We start from the raw sequence: 16,678 nt of genomic DNA, 5'->3' as shown, positions 1-16,678 counted from the left end.
GAAAGCTTTGAAGCAGAAAAGCTTTACCAGGAAGGCACTGGTATTATGAAGTCAGAAATAGTGACATCGGATATTAACGAAGCTTTCACAAAATTTGAAAATTACAGAAATAGTTTTGTAAAAACGAATCAGTTTGACGTATCTCCATCAGTCTTCCCATGCAACTTGCGCAGATCTCCAGAAAATAGGCACAGGTTAATCCGATATTTAGAATCATCCTTCAGTAAAGGCTTGAAGAGTCTGCAAAACAGTTTCTATTTTCAAGAGAGGGTAAATGCAACTGAAATACGGTATGATTTTGATAGGGTGTCCCCTAAAAATACTTTAAATGGCAAAATAGCCAGAATATTTGATCAGGAATGTGACTTACATTCAATTCTATCATCCTTACCCTCCAATATAGAAGAGCTTTAACTGATTTGCTTTAACATGACTGTATATGGCCACACCAGTATAAAACTAAAGATTTTGTCAATTGAAGCTGGTTATTTTCATACAGATAATCAAGGGTCTACTCTTTATCTAATGGCACCAGCTGCTCCTCCAAAGTCAAGCTTAGGGCAACCAGGGACAAGTGGCTTAAGTGGAGGAGTCGTTTCAATAAAGACTAATTTTAATGTCACTGGTGGTGTTTTAAGCATTGAAGGAAAGGGAGAAGACGGCGGTGAAGGAGGAGATGGTGCTCCTGGCTCCAAAGGAGCAGACGGTAAGAACGGAACAATTTCTTGTAGATTTTATGTTTAGTGTTTATTTTCTTGTGTTTTTAGTTTAGTGTTTTTTTTCTTTTTATCTTGTGCTGAGGACGCCTAGTTTGGATACAGGTGAAATATCCGTGTTATTTTAGTATTTCCTCTCTACTGGCCGCAGTCTCGTTTGAGTTTTTTTTTTTGGAGTTTTATCTCTCATTGTTGTTTATTATCAACTTTTAAATCAATAGGGGATATCAGTGAATCAAGTTCCTGTACGTTTTGCCCTCCTAGTTGACTTGTAGCTTCGAGGACAACTGACTTCAGGCGTGAGATTAACTGACGAACTTGGTGACGTTTAAATCTGTTGCTTATATCGATGTGTGCAAAAGATGTAGGGCTATAAGCTTTCATAACAAACAAATACAACGTAGAGACAATAGGGAAAATTTCAAGACAGTGGAAATTATTTCTGTAGATATTTCGGCCCTATGTCCAAGGGCCGTCTTCAATACAATACAAGAATAAGAGAGAAACTATATATGTATATAAAAGAACTTACATCAAATTGTGAGGATTAAAACTGAATAATTAAATACACTTTTTAAAACTTTTTTTTAAAAAATAGCCCTAGCATCCTTACTTCAACGAAGTTCAACCAGGACTGGCGAAAAGAATGAAATGAGAATATAAGCTCATTCAAACTGAAGAGAATAAAATGATTAGATGCAATTTCTTAAAGCTAATCTTGCTTGTTTAGCAGCCTGTCTCAAAGGCCTTTTCGTAGTTGGTTCAGTACTATTATAAATCGGTTTAGTAAAATATTTTGTTAGATCATTTTTAATAATCCCAATGTTGTTGTCTTTGTACTTCTACTTCCCTGAAGAAACATTTCATCACTACCCGATATTAAGGAAGCAATGGTGGATTTTCCAGATCCACGGAGTCCCAAAATAGCAGCAATTACCGGTGGTTCAGAAAACTTTGCTAGCTCATCCAATCTATTAATTCCATCTTTATGTAGTTTTCCAATTGTTTTATCATATGTAACATTACCCATACCGATATGGTGGATTGCAATTTCATTTGGGAGGCTGCTTCTCAATGTTAAAATACCACGGGAGTTGTGGGCGTTGAAGAAAGTCCATGTCTCGTTTTTACAGATTGGATCTGAAAGCGGAGTGCTTTTGAAGTTATTGTCTAAGGTTATACGAAACACTCTAGGATCTAAAGCACACGATGATTTCAACAGAAGGTATTTGAAATCCTTGTTTACTATTTGCTTTGCTGAGGAGTCTTTATACAGAAGCAAATACTGATGCCGTCCTCTTGATTTGACCTAAAATAAAATATTGTATAAAAAAAAAATTCCTTTTTACAATTTAGATTAGCTACTTTCTCCTGGATATTTTAAACACATCCTTGATACATGTCTTCTTTTTGTATCTTAACAAATAATTATTCTGTCTTGAATTAAGTGAATTGGAATGAGTTGTATCTTAATAGTTGATAGACATGTACAAGTTTGGATTCAACATAATAATTTCATGAATATAATTTGAATTTTTAAAACATAAGTTATTTTAATGCCTACCCTTTTTCTAATGATATCCTTGATATATATCTTCTCTTTTGTATCTTCATAAGTGATTATTCTATTTTGTTATGAATTGAAGTGACTTCGAATGAGTTGCGTCTTAATAGTTTATAGACGTGTATAATTTTGTATCAATAATTGAAGTTTCATCAGTGCTTTAAGGTTTTGATTTGTCATTTAGTTTTTGTTGTCGTTGAGAGACATCTATATTTCTGATGTATGCTTCATTCACAAAAAGCTCTGTTCTGATTTTTGGAGCTTCTGAGGTAAGGAAAATACATATTACGTAAATACGTAAAGAATGTCCACTAGCGTTCATTATTATCCCCAAGTTTGTACAATAACAGCGTTTTAAATGCCCAGGCATGTGTCAATGTTTCTTGTATCTCCAAGAATAAAAATGTGTCGCTACTTACATACGCGGACGATCTATTAAATCTAAGTCCGTCCATTAGGGGTCTGCAATCGAATTTCTCGATCCTACGTGATGAATACCGAAAAATCAGCCTCGCTCTCAATACTTCTAAATCTGCAGTTCTTTTTTTTTCAACGATAGTTCTTCTCAGCCTGAACAACTGCTGGGTAGCGAGTCAATTACCGCTTCATCTCACGTCGTATATTCGGGTCTGTCCACAGGCCGTAAGCTTAACGAAACTCGTCTACTGCTCATCAAACATGTTGAGAAAAAGCTCCGCACCGCGTAAGGGTCTATCGTCGCCAACAGACTCCTCTTATGCCGTAAGTATCTTGCGAATATGTATAACGCTGTCGCACTACTGCATATTCTATATAACACGCCATTTCGGAATTTATTAACTGACACCCAAAAACGCAAACTCCGGTCCCTTTATTTTAGGTTCGCGAAGTTCCTGCTGCGATGCCCCTTGTGGACGAGAAATACTTATATGATAGAAAAAACAGGATTGCACACCTTAGTATCGCGGTAAACCGGTTGATTTCTAATTTCCAGGCAAAATTGAACCACCCCTGGCTTAAACATTTGTACAGTTCTTGATTGTGTATTTTCCATGTTGTGTTTTAAATTTCTCTCCGAATTCTTCTCTTTTTCTTTTATTTTTTTTCCTTGTACCCCGTTTTGTTCAATGTGAAAAATACGGGTAATAAATATTTTACTTACTTACCTACTTACTTATATTGGAATATACATATTTTATTATATTACTACAGGGGTGGATCTAGAGCAAAATCTTGGAGGGGGGGATGTGACAAGGAAGCCAATAATTGAGAAAATTGACAAATTGGTTAAAAAAGAGTAAAAACACAAAAAAAGGATTAAGGGCACAAGAAAAATATTGGGAGCCCGAGGTCCTCCCGGCCCCTTGGATCCGCCAATTATATGCTACAAGATGCTCATGACTCACTATTAGCCTGATTCGAAGGGGCAGTAGTCCTTCGTCCTATTTAATCCTATTCTTTGATCCAATTTCTGGCGAAAATAGGGTTGCAATGATGAAACATCATAAAGATCACAAATAAGGCTTAACCTATCAGAAAAAAGTAAGCCATAAACATTACTAACAATGCAACCAATCAGAATACAGACCTCGCCCCGCTGCCCGCGGGACTCATGGACTAATAAGCTTCACTCTATAGTAATATTATCTGTAAGCAAAATCGAACGTTTATTTTGTTCAGAAACAGCTGACTAGTTCAAACTTGAAAATGAAATTGAACCATCTTGAATTTAACATCAATGGATGCGAGAGTTTTGTAATTATCTTTCGGCTTCCTACTATACAGAAATTACCAGTGATGACTGGAATTAGTATTTAAAATATAATTTCATTCATATTGTAAAACCCCAACCTTTCCCTCGGCTTCAAAACCCTGCCTACTTTACGCATTTTTGGTTTGCCCCATGGAGGAGGCGGGTCAACCAGAAATGGATGCGCTTCTAGAATCCACATTTCTAAGTGCTGTTGTATGGAAACTGCTGCTTCGCAGCAGAGTTTCCACTTTAGACAGCTCTTGACAAAACAAAAGCTTTACCATAATTTTCAACGCCAGTAATTGAAAAGGGCTCCCATAATTGAAAATATTGACAAATCTATTAAAAAAAAGAGTGAAAAATAGAAAAAAAGCAATTAGGGTAACCGAAAAAATATTTAGAACCTGAGGTCCTAATAGCCCCCTTGGATCCGCCAGTGATATGCTACAAGATGCTGAAGATTCACTATTAGGCTCATGCGAAGGAGTAGTAGTCCTGTGCTCTGTTTAATCCTAAAGTAAATCATTCTTGACGCCAATAATTCAGAAAATTGACAAATTTATTTAAAAAAGAGTGAAAACAGAAAAAAAGGAATGATGACGTCAGGAAAAATATTTGGAGTCCGAGGTCCTTGTGACCTAATCCTAATTTAAACTAGACCTACGTTGCCTGAGCAACGTGAAGTGTTGTTGCAACCTTTGTCCGGCTTCGCCAAATAAAGTGTTGCGAGATCAACACTGGTTTTGTTTCTTTGCTATCGGTTAAACGCTGAAGTTGTCAGCCTATCGAAGCTTTTAAAACGTTATGTTCAAAGAAGAACGTGATCAGTAATCATATGATCAAAGGCTATTCCTCAGCGTTGAAAAAACAACAATAACAAAAGAATATCGAAAGAAGGGACTAAATTGACTTTGCAGTCAGTTGAACTTTATCCTTTTCAATCGTAGACAACGTGACGGATGAAAGCTTAGAACAATATCTTAATTAATCCAGTTGATATTATAAAGCTATCTGTAACTTTTCAGGATCAAAATACCATACATGATGCTATTATTTATGAAGAAACTACTATGACATATTTTTAATCAGCTCATCACGAGCTATCGATAATACCGAAAGAAGGGACTAAATTGACTTTGCAGCCAGTTGAATGTTATCCTTATGAATTGTAGATATCGTGACGGATGAAAACTTGAAACAGTACCTTATATGATCTAGTTGGTATTTTACAGCTATCCGTAACTTTTCAGGATCAAATACCATAGATGACACTATTAATTATTACAAAACTGCCTCGTTGTTTTACGTTATCGTTTGTACCCGTTGCGTAAACACTTAATTATAGGTTACAGTGAGTATGAGTAGGCTACACCAACTAGCAAAAATTACAAAACCCTCTTCACTGAAGATGATTCTTGTCTAACAGACGATTATTACTTACATGTCCCCGACATGTCTTACCACTGGAACCAACTTGGTCTTACCATCAAATACACCGAAAACAAATAATAGGTTGACGGATGAGTATATCCGTCAACAAATAATAGGTTGACGGATGAGTTCAGGATCATATACCATAGATGACACTATTAATTATTACAAAACTGCCTCGTTGTTTTACGTTATCGTTCGTACCCGTTGCGTAAACACTTAAATTTAGGTTACAGTGAATATGAGTAGGCTACACCAACTGGCAAAAATTACAAAACCCTCTTCACTGAAGATGATTCTTGCCTAACAGACGATTATTACTTACATGTCCCCTACATGTCTTACCACTGGAACCAATTCGGTCTTACCATCAAATACACTGAAAACAAATAATAGGTACACAAAATAGCAAAATTTGCAAACCCCTCATTGCCGAAGATGATTATAAGCTAACAGCCGACCTTTCCTTGCATGTCCCCTACATGTCTCACAATTGGTAGTTGTCAACCCCCTGAAATTCTCAAACTGGTATATATTATGAAGTAATTTTTGTACCAAAAAATGGATGACATATACTTTGGTCAGCTCATCACGAGATGTAATACCAAAAGAAGGGACTAAATTGACTTGCAGCCAGTTGAACTTTATCCTTTTCAATCGTAGACATCGTGACGGTTCAAGACTTGGAGTAATATCTTATATAATCTAGTTGGTATTATAAAACTATCCGTAACTTTTCAGGATCAAAATACCATAGATAAAACTCTTTTAATTATTACGAAACTGCCTCATTGTTTCACTTATCGTTTGTACTCGTTGCGTAAACACTTAATTCAAGGTTACAGTCAGTATGGGTTGGCTATAACAACTAGCAAAAGTTACAAACCGCTCTTCACTGAAGATGATTGTACCCTAACAGACGATTATTACTTACAAGTCCCCTGCATGTCTTACCGCTGGAACCAAATTGGTCTTACCATCAAATACACCGGAAACAAATTATAGGTACATCAACTAGCCAAAGTTGCAAACCCCTTATTGCCAAAGATAACTAAGGTCTAACAGCCAACTGTTGCTTATAAGTCCTCTACTTGTCTCACAATTGGTATCGGCCTATTTTGGTTTCAGTGTGTACCCTACTACTGAAGTTGTCAACCCCTTGAAATTTCAAACTAGTATATCATGAAGAAATTTTTGCACTAAAAAATGGATGACATATACTTTGATCAGCTCATCAAGAGCTATCGATTGCCGTCGAAAAATAAATTCTATCTATCTTAGTTCAAAATTGATTTTTTTTTTGCCGTAGACCAATTTTCTAACGTCACCACTTAGAAAGGAGCAAAGGATAAGCTCCGATTTCTTTAGCAATGACAGAACTTTTAAATTTTAAGAGGTACATCTCATAACATGTCTCTACCTCAATCCCAAGTCCGAAAAGTAGTTTCAAGTTCCTATCTACAAAAATGTGGAACTTGGTATTTTTTTGCCTGAAGATCGATCACGGGTGCGTGTTTATTTGTTTGTTTGTTTTTTGTTTTGTTTTTTCCTCAAGGGTGATCGTATCAAACAAGTGGTCCTAGAGTGTCACGGGAGGCCTCATTCAAACGGAAATTAAAAGTTCTAGTGCCCTTCTTAAATGACCAAAAAAATTGGAGGGCACCTAGGCCCCTTCCCATTTTTTCAAAAGTTATCGGATCAAAATTTTTAGATAGCCATTCTGTTCAGCATAGTCGAAAAAAATAATAAATATGTCTTTGGAGCTGATTTATTCCCCCACAGTCCCCAGGGGAGGGGTTTCAAGTTAAAAACTTTACGCTAAAGTATTTTTAGTAATTTCAACTATTTATTCTACAGCCTTTGTGATTCAAGGGTCAATCTTAAGGAGTTGGGACAAAATTAAAGCTTTAGTGTAAAGAGCGAGGTATTAACGAGGGGGCGAACCCCCTCATATACATAATAAAATTTACGAATATAGAAGTTCGTTACGCAAGTTAATTTGTAAGTTACGTATATTTTTTACTAATAAAAACGTTCGTTAAAAATTAAAAATTCTAGTTGCCTTTTTAAGTAACCGAAAAATTGGAGGTCAACTAGGCCTCCTCCCCCACCCTTTTTCTCAAAATTTTCTTATCAAAACTAAGAGAAAGCCATTTAGCAAAAAAAATTAATATGCAAATTTCGTTTTAATTATTCATTTGCAGAGACCCAAATCAAACATGCATTAATTCAAAAATTCAAAAAAATTACCGCTTCTGCCTGGGGTTACCTAGATGGGAATCAAGATGACAGCCGAGGCCCTCTCTTAGCACGGCTATGGTGCGGTTTGGGTCGCCGAAGCTGTATCTCCGTCTCTAGTGTATCCTTGGGAAGTCGACCACACTACCTCAAAGTGGTGAAGCGGTGGCAACATTCCGTAGCTACATGCCTAGCGAAAGAATGGCTAAAGTGTGGAGGCGCCGAGGGACTGGGGACCTGTCGGTCAATAATATTCCCACGAAACGTTATGAAAAAAGCAGATCAAAGAGTGTTAAAACAAGCTACGGCATTCCCGACAAGCGATGCGTTGGATGATTTACCGGCGTCTCCTTCGAAAAATTGGCGAGCTGGACACCTGTTGAAACGAAGACAATCCCTTGCAATAGGGTGCTGGAACGTCTGTTCGATGAAATGTTTGACGACCCAGACTTTCATAGCTGGTGAAATACATCGCCTAGGCCTCGACATCCTCTGTGTATCAGAGACAAGAATAAATGACACACTAGAAAACCATGAGATAGCAACACCAGATTCAGAGAACTCTTTCTTCTTTTATAACTCAGGACCCAAAGATGGTAGTGGCAGTGCAGGGGTTGGATTTCTCCTTAACATCCAAGCACAAAAAGCTCTAATAGAATGGGAGCCCGTATCATCTCGCCTTGCAAAAGCTAGATTCCGAAGCAAACTGTTTAATGTTACAGTGTTTGCGGTCTACGCACCCACAAGGGTCAGCTCTGAACAAGCAATAGATACGTTTTACGCCGAACTCAACGAAGCTGTAAAAAAGACCCCCAAACGTGACCTCCTCATTATCGGTGGCGACCTCAACGCACACGTCGGCAGCAGACAGGCAAACGGCGACAGGAGCCTTGGAATTCACGGGTACGGCGAAAGATGCGAACGAGGAACCAGATTGGTCCAATTCGCCCAAGCAAACAACCTCGTAATAGCAAACACCCTTTTCAGACACAAGCCCTCACACGTCATAACCTGGAGATCCAGAGATGGAAGGACATCTTCCCAGCTGGACTACCTACTCGTGTCGTCGCGTTGGAGAAGCTCGATCCAGACCTGCAGAGCCTACAGAGGACCTGACACAGGTTCAAAGCCCGGGTCAGATCACACCTTGATCCAAATGTCTGTGAAGATCAGGCTAGTGGCTCGTAAACGGAAGGAACCCCCAAAAAGATTTGACGTTGCCCGTCTTAAGGACCCGACAGTAGTAGAACAATTCCGTGTTCAACTTTTAAATCGTTTCACCGCCCTCGAGCATGAACACTCAAATGAGTCTCCTGAGGACGGGAACTCGAGCGGGTCGTCGGTTAACGAAGATTGGCAGAAGTTCCGAAATACACTACAGGAGGTAGCTCTCGAAACTCTTGGAAGAGTGAAGCGAAAGCGAAGACGGTGGATGTCCGAAGAGACCATCCGACTTGCAACGAAGAAAAGTCTGTTACCATCACGCCACTCAGCTGAATTCAAACAGCTACGCAAGCTATGTCACCAGTCGGGCAGAAAAGACAGAAGGAAGTACTGGGAGAATATGGCGGTGGAGATGCAAAAAGCAGCTAGCCTGTCTGATACTAGGAAACTGTATCAGCTGCTTAAAGAGTCCACTGGGAAGAGGTCGAAGAACTCGGCCTCTGTAAGAGACGAACACGGTAACATCCTAACGAGTCGTGACGAAGTCGTTGACCGTTGGAAGCGCCATTTCCAGAAACTCCTAAATCCCCAGGTCGACCCTTCATCACCTGCTCCAAATCTTCAAGTGACCCAACCTCCCCCACCTCCTTCATCAACGCTCATTAACCAATACGCAGGAGTCAAAATAGAGCCCCCTGACGAAGAGGAAATCCTGGCAGCAATAAAGAAGCTGAAGAATCATAAAGCGCCGGGAATTGACGCCATACCAGCAGAAATCTACAAGGCAAGCCCCAGGCTTCTTGCACAGAACCTAGAAAAACTGCTCAAGAAAATTTGGGTATAGGAGGTTCTCCCAGACGATTGGAAAGTTTCAATTATCATCCCCCTGTATAAAAAAGGGGATAAAGCTGAATGCAAGAATTACCGGGGGATATCGCTCATAAGCATCGCTGCCAAAATATTTGCCATGATTTTACTCAACCGCTTCAGCTCAATCAGAAACACGACCACACGCCCAAACCAGGCGGGCTTTCGGCCAGGAATGGGCTGCATTGATCAGCTCTTTACACTCCGGCAAATTCTCGAACACCGCATGAAACACAATCAGATTACTATAGCCGTCTTCATAGATTTTATAACGGCCTTTGACTCGATCGTTAGAGATGGCATATGGGCTGCGATGCAAGAGGACGGCGTCCCTGATAAGCTGATACGCCTTATTCAGGCATACTACCAACACGTTCGTGCCTGTATACAAGCTGATGGAGAGCTGTCCTCCCTCTTCGACATCGATTTCGGGGTGAGACAGGGCTGCATCCTGTCCCCCATCCTCTTCAACTTTGTTATCGATTGGATCATGAAGCGCGCCATGCAATCTGCCAGAGGCGTTGAAGTAAGCCCTGACTTCTCCATCAAAGACCTTGACTACGCGGATGACATTGCCTTGCTAGAAAATGATATAGATCATGCGCAAGCCATGCTGTGTAATGTTGCTGCTACTGCAGATTTGGTTGGGCTGAAGATCAGTAAGGATAAAACCAAAATTCTGACAAATTCTGAGGATGTACTCACAAGGGGCATCTCTATCGACAACTCCCGTTTAGAGGTCGTTGACCAGTTCAAGTACCTGGGATCCCTCATCGACATTTCCGGCGGCTGCAGTACGGAAGTCCAGAGCAGAATATCATCAGCATCGATAGTCTTTGCTCAACTTAGGAAGAACCTGTGGAGACAAAGAGACGTCCTACTAAAAACAAAAATCCAGATCTTTGAAGCAACCGTCCGCTCCGTACTCCTTTACGGATGCGAGACATGGCCCCTGAAAGCAGCGGATGTTCATGCTCTCAAAGTATTCGACCACTCCTGCCTGAGACAAATCCTCGGTGTCTCCCTCCGAGACAGAATTAGCAACGTCGAAATTCGTAGACGATGCCACCAGAAGCATGACATTGAAGCCCTAATAAAAAAACGCCGCCTAACTTGGTTTGGCCATGTTTGTCGGAGGTCAGATGACACCCTCACTAAAAAGGCGCTATACTGCAAACCCCTCGCACACTGGAAGAAGAAGCGAGGTGGACAAGTCAAGACCTGGCTTAACACACTCAAGGCGGACCTAGAGCCGATTGGTGGTTTCCGACGACACGGCCGAAGATGGGACAAGCAGTGGCTTGAAATATGTGCACCACACACACACGACCGAGCGGCTTGGCACTCAACCGTCTGCCAGATCATAGCGCCAGGGAGAGCTGAAGAGCTTGTGTCCTGAAACAAGTACAAGTACAAGTAAGTAAGTAATTCAAAAACGTTCAGAAATTAAATTGAAAAACAAGTTTTCCAGCTGAAAGTAAGGAGCGACATTAAAACTTAAAACGAACAGAAATTACTCCGTGTATGAAAGGGGCTGTACGCTCCTCAACGTCCCGCTCTTTACGCTAAAGATATTTGCTGTGTTACAAAGTATAATTGAGAGAAAGAGTCAAACTTTAGCGTAAAGAGCGGGACGTTGAGGAGGAAACAGTCCCTTTCATGCACGGAGTAATTTCTGTTCGTTTTAAGTTTTAATGTCGCTCCTTACTTTCAGTTGAAAAACTTGTTTTTTTTTTTAATTTAATGCTAGGCAAGATCGTTGTAGATCATTAACAATAACAAACGAAGAAAGGAGAGATACAGCTAACCACCATTCGAAGTGATAATGTTGTTGCAATTTTAATAGGATAGAAGGAAAAATTACTGAAGTAGGTCACCTGAAATTAGAAAGAATAGTCGACAAAATGATTATGGAGCAGGTATGGAAAAGAACATTTGGAGGGGAGTCATCAATCAAAAATATGTGTCAAAATGAAATGGGTGAATCAGAAACCAAAGATTGTGTGGTTTTTGATAGGTTGGTTGATGATACCATAAATAATATATAAGTTTGTGTATTGTTCAAAAATAATGTTTTAATAAATCCAATAATATTTAATGTATCGAATAATCTTTACCTTGTGGCTACCGCTTCATGTGATGTGTTATGTAAGATTATGCAAGGAAGATTACGCTATAATAACTTCTGAAAGCTCTTTGTATAAACTTATTAATTTTTTGTTCTTTTAATCATATATAAACCATGCTATTTTTCAGATCATAGAGATGTAGGACACTTACTTATCAAAGCTATTCAAATACATAGGAAGGATGCAGCATCGCTATAATAATCCGGCACGCTCCAAGCAAGGATAATTGAAAAAAGACAGCAATATTGACGAAAAAGGACACAAGAAATATTAAGTCAAACTATTGAGATACACTGGAGGAACTAGATTCACCGTAGGTAATACATTGCAGAAGAAAGCGTGGACGTATTCAGAAGAGCCGTATTGGTACACACGGGGGTTTTCTGTTCTCTTAAATTGCGGGGAAAAGGCAATACGGGTCACGCACTTCCAATGTGATATTCCTTAGTTCAGTATTTTACACTAGTAAAGTCAGTGTGAATATAAAAAGGACAAATGTAACAATACATTTCTTTAAAAGTTAATGTAAAATTTAAGAAATCTCCTTGCTGTGATAACTTTTTCTTATTCATTCATAAATTCAGGAAGCTGTCTATTTTTCTGTGGTGATCTCATTTGGAAAAAAAGAGATGTAAATGGGGATAAGAGACTAAAATCACTTAAATTTTGTTTTACTAAAGTTGAAATTTCTTTCTTTATAGTTTCTTGGGAATATGTACTAAGATATACGGGTACCCTGAATTTTACATTAGGTATGGAAAACAGAGATTTTTTTTCCGCAGACAAGAGTAAGTGTGGATTTGTCTTGTAAGGGCTATTTAACCAAACCAAACCCCATCGGTAGTGTCCCATAAAGACATTTCAATCGAAAGGGGCAGGTGAATTTCATAAGACAAATACGCGGAGAACAAATCATATAGTGTTGGGCAGACACTGGTACTAATAAATCCATGTTATGAACTTGTGGATTAACTGCTAATTATTTCGCCAATCTCTAATCAACCAAAAGACCAACTTGTCTGCGACATAGTTCCAGCATTAGAGATCTATTGACCCATATGATCAAAAGATCGAACAAAATGAATAACCCTGGAAAAAAAATCTATAATGATAATATTGATGCTTAGAATAAAAGACAGGGACGGCTTTTCCGTATGGGGGGAGTATTGTCATAAGTTTAACTAAATGAATATAAACTATTATTGATTAAATCTTAAAAAACATTCCTTTCTAAAAATCTAATTAATAAATCTTTATCGAATTTTAGCCGATTCGGCGCACGTCATTTAACCACAGAAAAGTACCTGGCTGGAAAAATGTGGTTTCTTGGGAAAGTATAAAAAGTAAAGATTTCTAGCCTTGGCGCTTGTTTTTCTTAAGTCATTTTGTCGTCTAAAAAGGATATAGCATAAGTAAGGTGATTTAGGTTCTACGTTTTGTTGAGCGTTTTTATAAATGTTATTGGTTGTCTCGTGTTTGCACTGCATTTTCAGTTAATACAGTAGTTGAAAGAGAACCTTGGATTTCCTTAGTTTGAACTCGGTCAGGACCAACGCATACTTGTCTAGGCATTTGGCATCGACTGTGGTGTTGCAGTTATCTACGTCTGCAGCTGCTGGCACTGGGTGTTTCGAAGCCGGCGGGCTCGCCTTAAAAAGCGTTAAGGACCCCTGAAAAAGATTCACGCCAGGCAGTTGACCGTTGGGCTAGTACAGCCTTCAGGCGCAGCGAATCGAGTGACCTAAGGGCATTACAGAACAAACAAGAAAATGGAGCAAAGGCTAAATCAATTAAGAACGAAAAAGAAAATGGAGCAAAGACTAAACCAATGAAGATCGAAAAAGAGCAAATTGAAAAATGGAGCAAAGGCAAAACCAAGGAAGAACGAACAAGAAAATGGAGCAAAGGCTAAACCAATGAAGAACAAACATGAAAATGGAGTAAGGACTAAACCAATGAAGTAGCAGATTCCTTCTGAGATAAACAGACCACAAAGCATGGGAGAATGAACATCGTCAAGGAAAAGCTCCTTGAAAATAAAGCTAAGGTAAAATAATGCCCTCACATACCCCAAACCTCACATCTAACCTCAAATCATAAGGAGGGCCCGCGAGTGTATTGGGCAGAATTTAACATACTTACTCTTTACAAAGTTGAACAGAATGTCATGATCATTATTATATCTCTCAAAAATCTTGACTAACATACTAAGTGTAGCGGACAAGTATCTAACACAACAATGTCGTCAGGTTAATTCAAATTGTTAATGCATCCAATTTTACCCCCCCCCAAAAATATTTTTCTGACTCGTAAAAACGTAACAAAAATGAATATAAACAAATTTGTGATGTGATTTTAGAGTTTTTTTTGTAAACCCCCCCCCCCCGGCTTCAGTGCTTTTTAAAGTTTGAACACATGTCTATCCTAGATCACAATATATGTCACCATCATAGAGGGGAGTGAATTTCCAAATGAAATGATTATTATATTTGGAAGGAGCTCAAAAAAGGCTTGAAATGGGCTAGTGTCTTCACCTTGTCCCTATGTCAGCAGCTATACGGAGTCATTTGTGAATTTACTGGGTTTACGATTATTTGGCCTATTTTAGCTGAAAAAACACCGTACAATATACATTTTGAATGAAATCTTTGGTTGGATGGCAGCTTTGAAACCTGTATAACTTGACAGCCCACACAAATTTTTCAATTTCATTTATTTCTTCATCAATATTAAGTCAAAAATAATTGGCTAGTTCCCTCCATTGTCGGAAGTATCGCCTCATCCTAGCGCTGCCTAAGTGAAGTGTAATGAGCCTTCGACTTTAATATACTATTTTTCTTTTCCAGCCACTTCGTCTGGAATAGTCGTCAAAACTTCAACGGAGGTTATTCCGTTTGAAACTAAAAGTTCTGGGATCCACGCATTCTTTTCTTACTTTCTCTATCAGCAGCAAGCCTGATTTCTTGCTCTTCTTGTGATTCCTCGGCACACCTTCTTTTTTCACTTTCTCTTTTAGCAGCAAGTCTGGTTTCATGTTGCTCTGGTAGGTCCTCGGCATGCCTTCTTTTTTCACTTTCTCTTTTAGCAGCAAGTCTGGTTTCATGTTGCTCTGGTAGCTCCTCGGCACGCCTTCTTTTTTCACTTTCCCTTTTAGCAGCAAGTCTGGTCTCGTGTTGCTCTGGTAGTTCCTCGGCACGCTTTCTGTTCTTTCTTTTTCTATCAGCCTCAAGCCTGTTTCCTTGCTGTTCTTTTGATTCCTCGGCACGCTTTCTTTTCTTGCTTTCTCTATCAGCCTCAAGCCTGTTTCCTTGCTGTTCTTTTGATTCCTCGGCACGCTTTCTTTTCTTACTTTCTCTATCAGCAGCAAGTTTTTGGCATAGACTCTTTGAGCATCTTCCTCAGCTGTTGCCATTGTAAGTTCATCAGTCATTTTACTGTTAAACATTAATAGATTTCTACGTGAACGCATGTCTTAAATATCTTTAATGACGTCACCGTCATAACAAAAATCACGACAACTAACTTCATGACGTCAGTCAACACACAAACATGACGTCACCCGACATACAGACCCACACACACACAGACAACTTATTTTTATATATATAGATATATAATATATATATATATATATATATATATATATATATATATATATATATATATATATATATATATATATATATATATATATATATATATAGATGTTGGGGTGGAGCTTTGCGCGACCCCAACACCTAGTTGGTAGGGGCGCTTCGCGTCCACCAAGCCCCCCCCCCCCCCCGCGTGCGTAAGTCGTTACGCGCCATATTAGTTACGTGCCATTGTAGTTGTGTCCCTGTATACCACCTATGAATATAAATAGATTTATATATGTGTTTTGAACTACATAAAACTTGCGAATATACAACATTCTTGGCTTTCCCATTGTCTGTGCATATACAAAGCCTTATGTACTTGTAATGACGTCATATGCAAACGCTCTTTTTACAAACAAAAAAACATGCATACACAAAACTCGTTTTTATATAGATAGATACATAGATATATACAATACAAATTAACTGCGTAAAATTTGCGAATATACAACATTCTTCGCTGTCCAATTGTCGCTGCATATAAATAGATTGCCAGGTTTACCAACCCCCGAACATGCAACGTACAATTGTCCATGGGAAAAACAATCAGTATTAATATCTATACCACATTTTTCTAATGATTGACCTTGAGCTTTGTTGATGGTGATTGCAAATACTAATCGAATTGGGAATTTTAATCTTTTAAATTGAAAAGGCAGATCCGTTGGAATCATCGGAATGCGAGAAATAAGAACAGCCTCACCCTCAAAAGACCATTTCAAGATTGTGGCCTCTATTACGTTTTCCATTGGTTTTCTTACGGCAAGTCGCGTGCCATTGCAAAGCTTTGGTGGGTTGATATTTCTTAACAGTATTATTGGTATGCCTATTTTTTGCTGTAGCACGTGTGGTGGAAACCCTGAAAGATCCTCGGAATTTAAAAATTCAGATGGATAATTAACCGCCTCATTTGGATCCAAAACTGTGTCGACTGACTTGTAAAGGACTGCCTGGTCTCGAATCTTGGTCAAAACAATATTGTTGATTTCGTGGACGTCTAAATTTTTGGGTGCAAGAATCGCTCTTTCACTTAGCATTTGTTATTTTTATAATTGTTTAGAATATTCGGAAATACTTTTTCAATCAATTCGTTTTTGGACGTCATTAAATTACAGAATTCAGCAGGTAGTTGTCTAAGTCCTGAAATTGATTCTACTGGGAGCTTTTGTAGTTAATTTTAATGTTTTTACGTGTGCCCA

At 38.8% G+C, this 16,678-nt stretch overlaps 1 protein-coding gene across 1 annotated transcript; it reads left to right on the top strand.

The window, feature by feature from the left end:
- The first annotated feature begins 7,949 nt into the window (after positions 1-7,949).
- Positions 7,950-9,689, top strand: LOC136036793 (uncharacterized). Its single transcript, XM_065719122.1, has one exon. It carries the CDS (start codon positions 7,950-7,952, stop codon positions 9,687-9,689), a length of 1,740 nt encoding a protein of 579 aa, XP_065575194.1.
- The last annotated feature ends 6,989 nt before the right edge of the window (positions 9,690-16,678 follow it).

This window comes from Artemia franciscana, chromosome 16 (assembly GCF_032884065.1).
Source record: "Artemia franciscana chromosome 16, ASM3288406v1, whole genome shotgun sequence".
Taxonomy (NCBI): domain Eukaryota; kingdom Metazoa; phylum Arthropoda; class Branchiopoda; order Anostraca; family Artemiidae; genus Artemia; species Artemia franciscana.
Note: the sequence above shows the minus strand (reverse complement) of the source record. Positions and strands in the feature narration are given on the sequence as shown.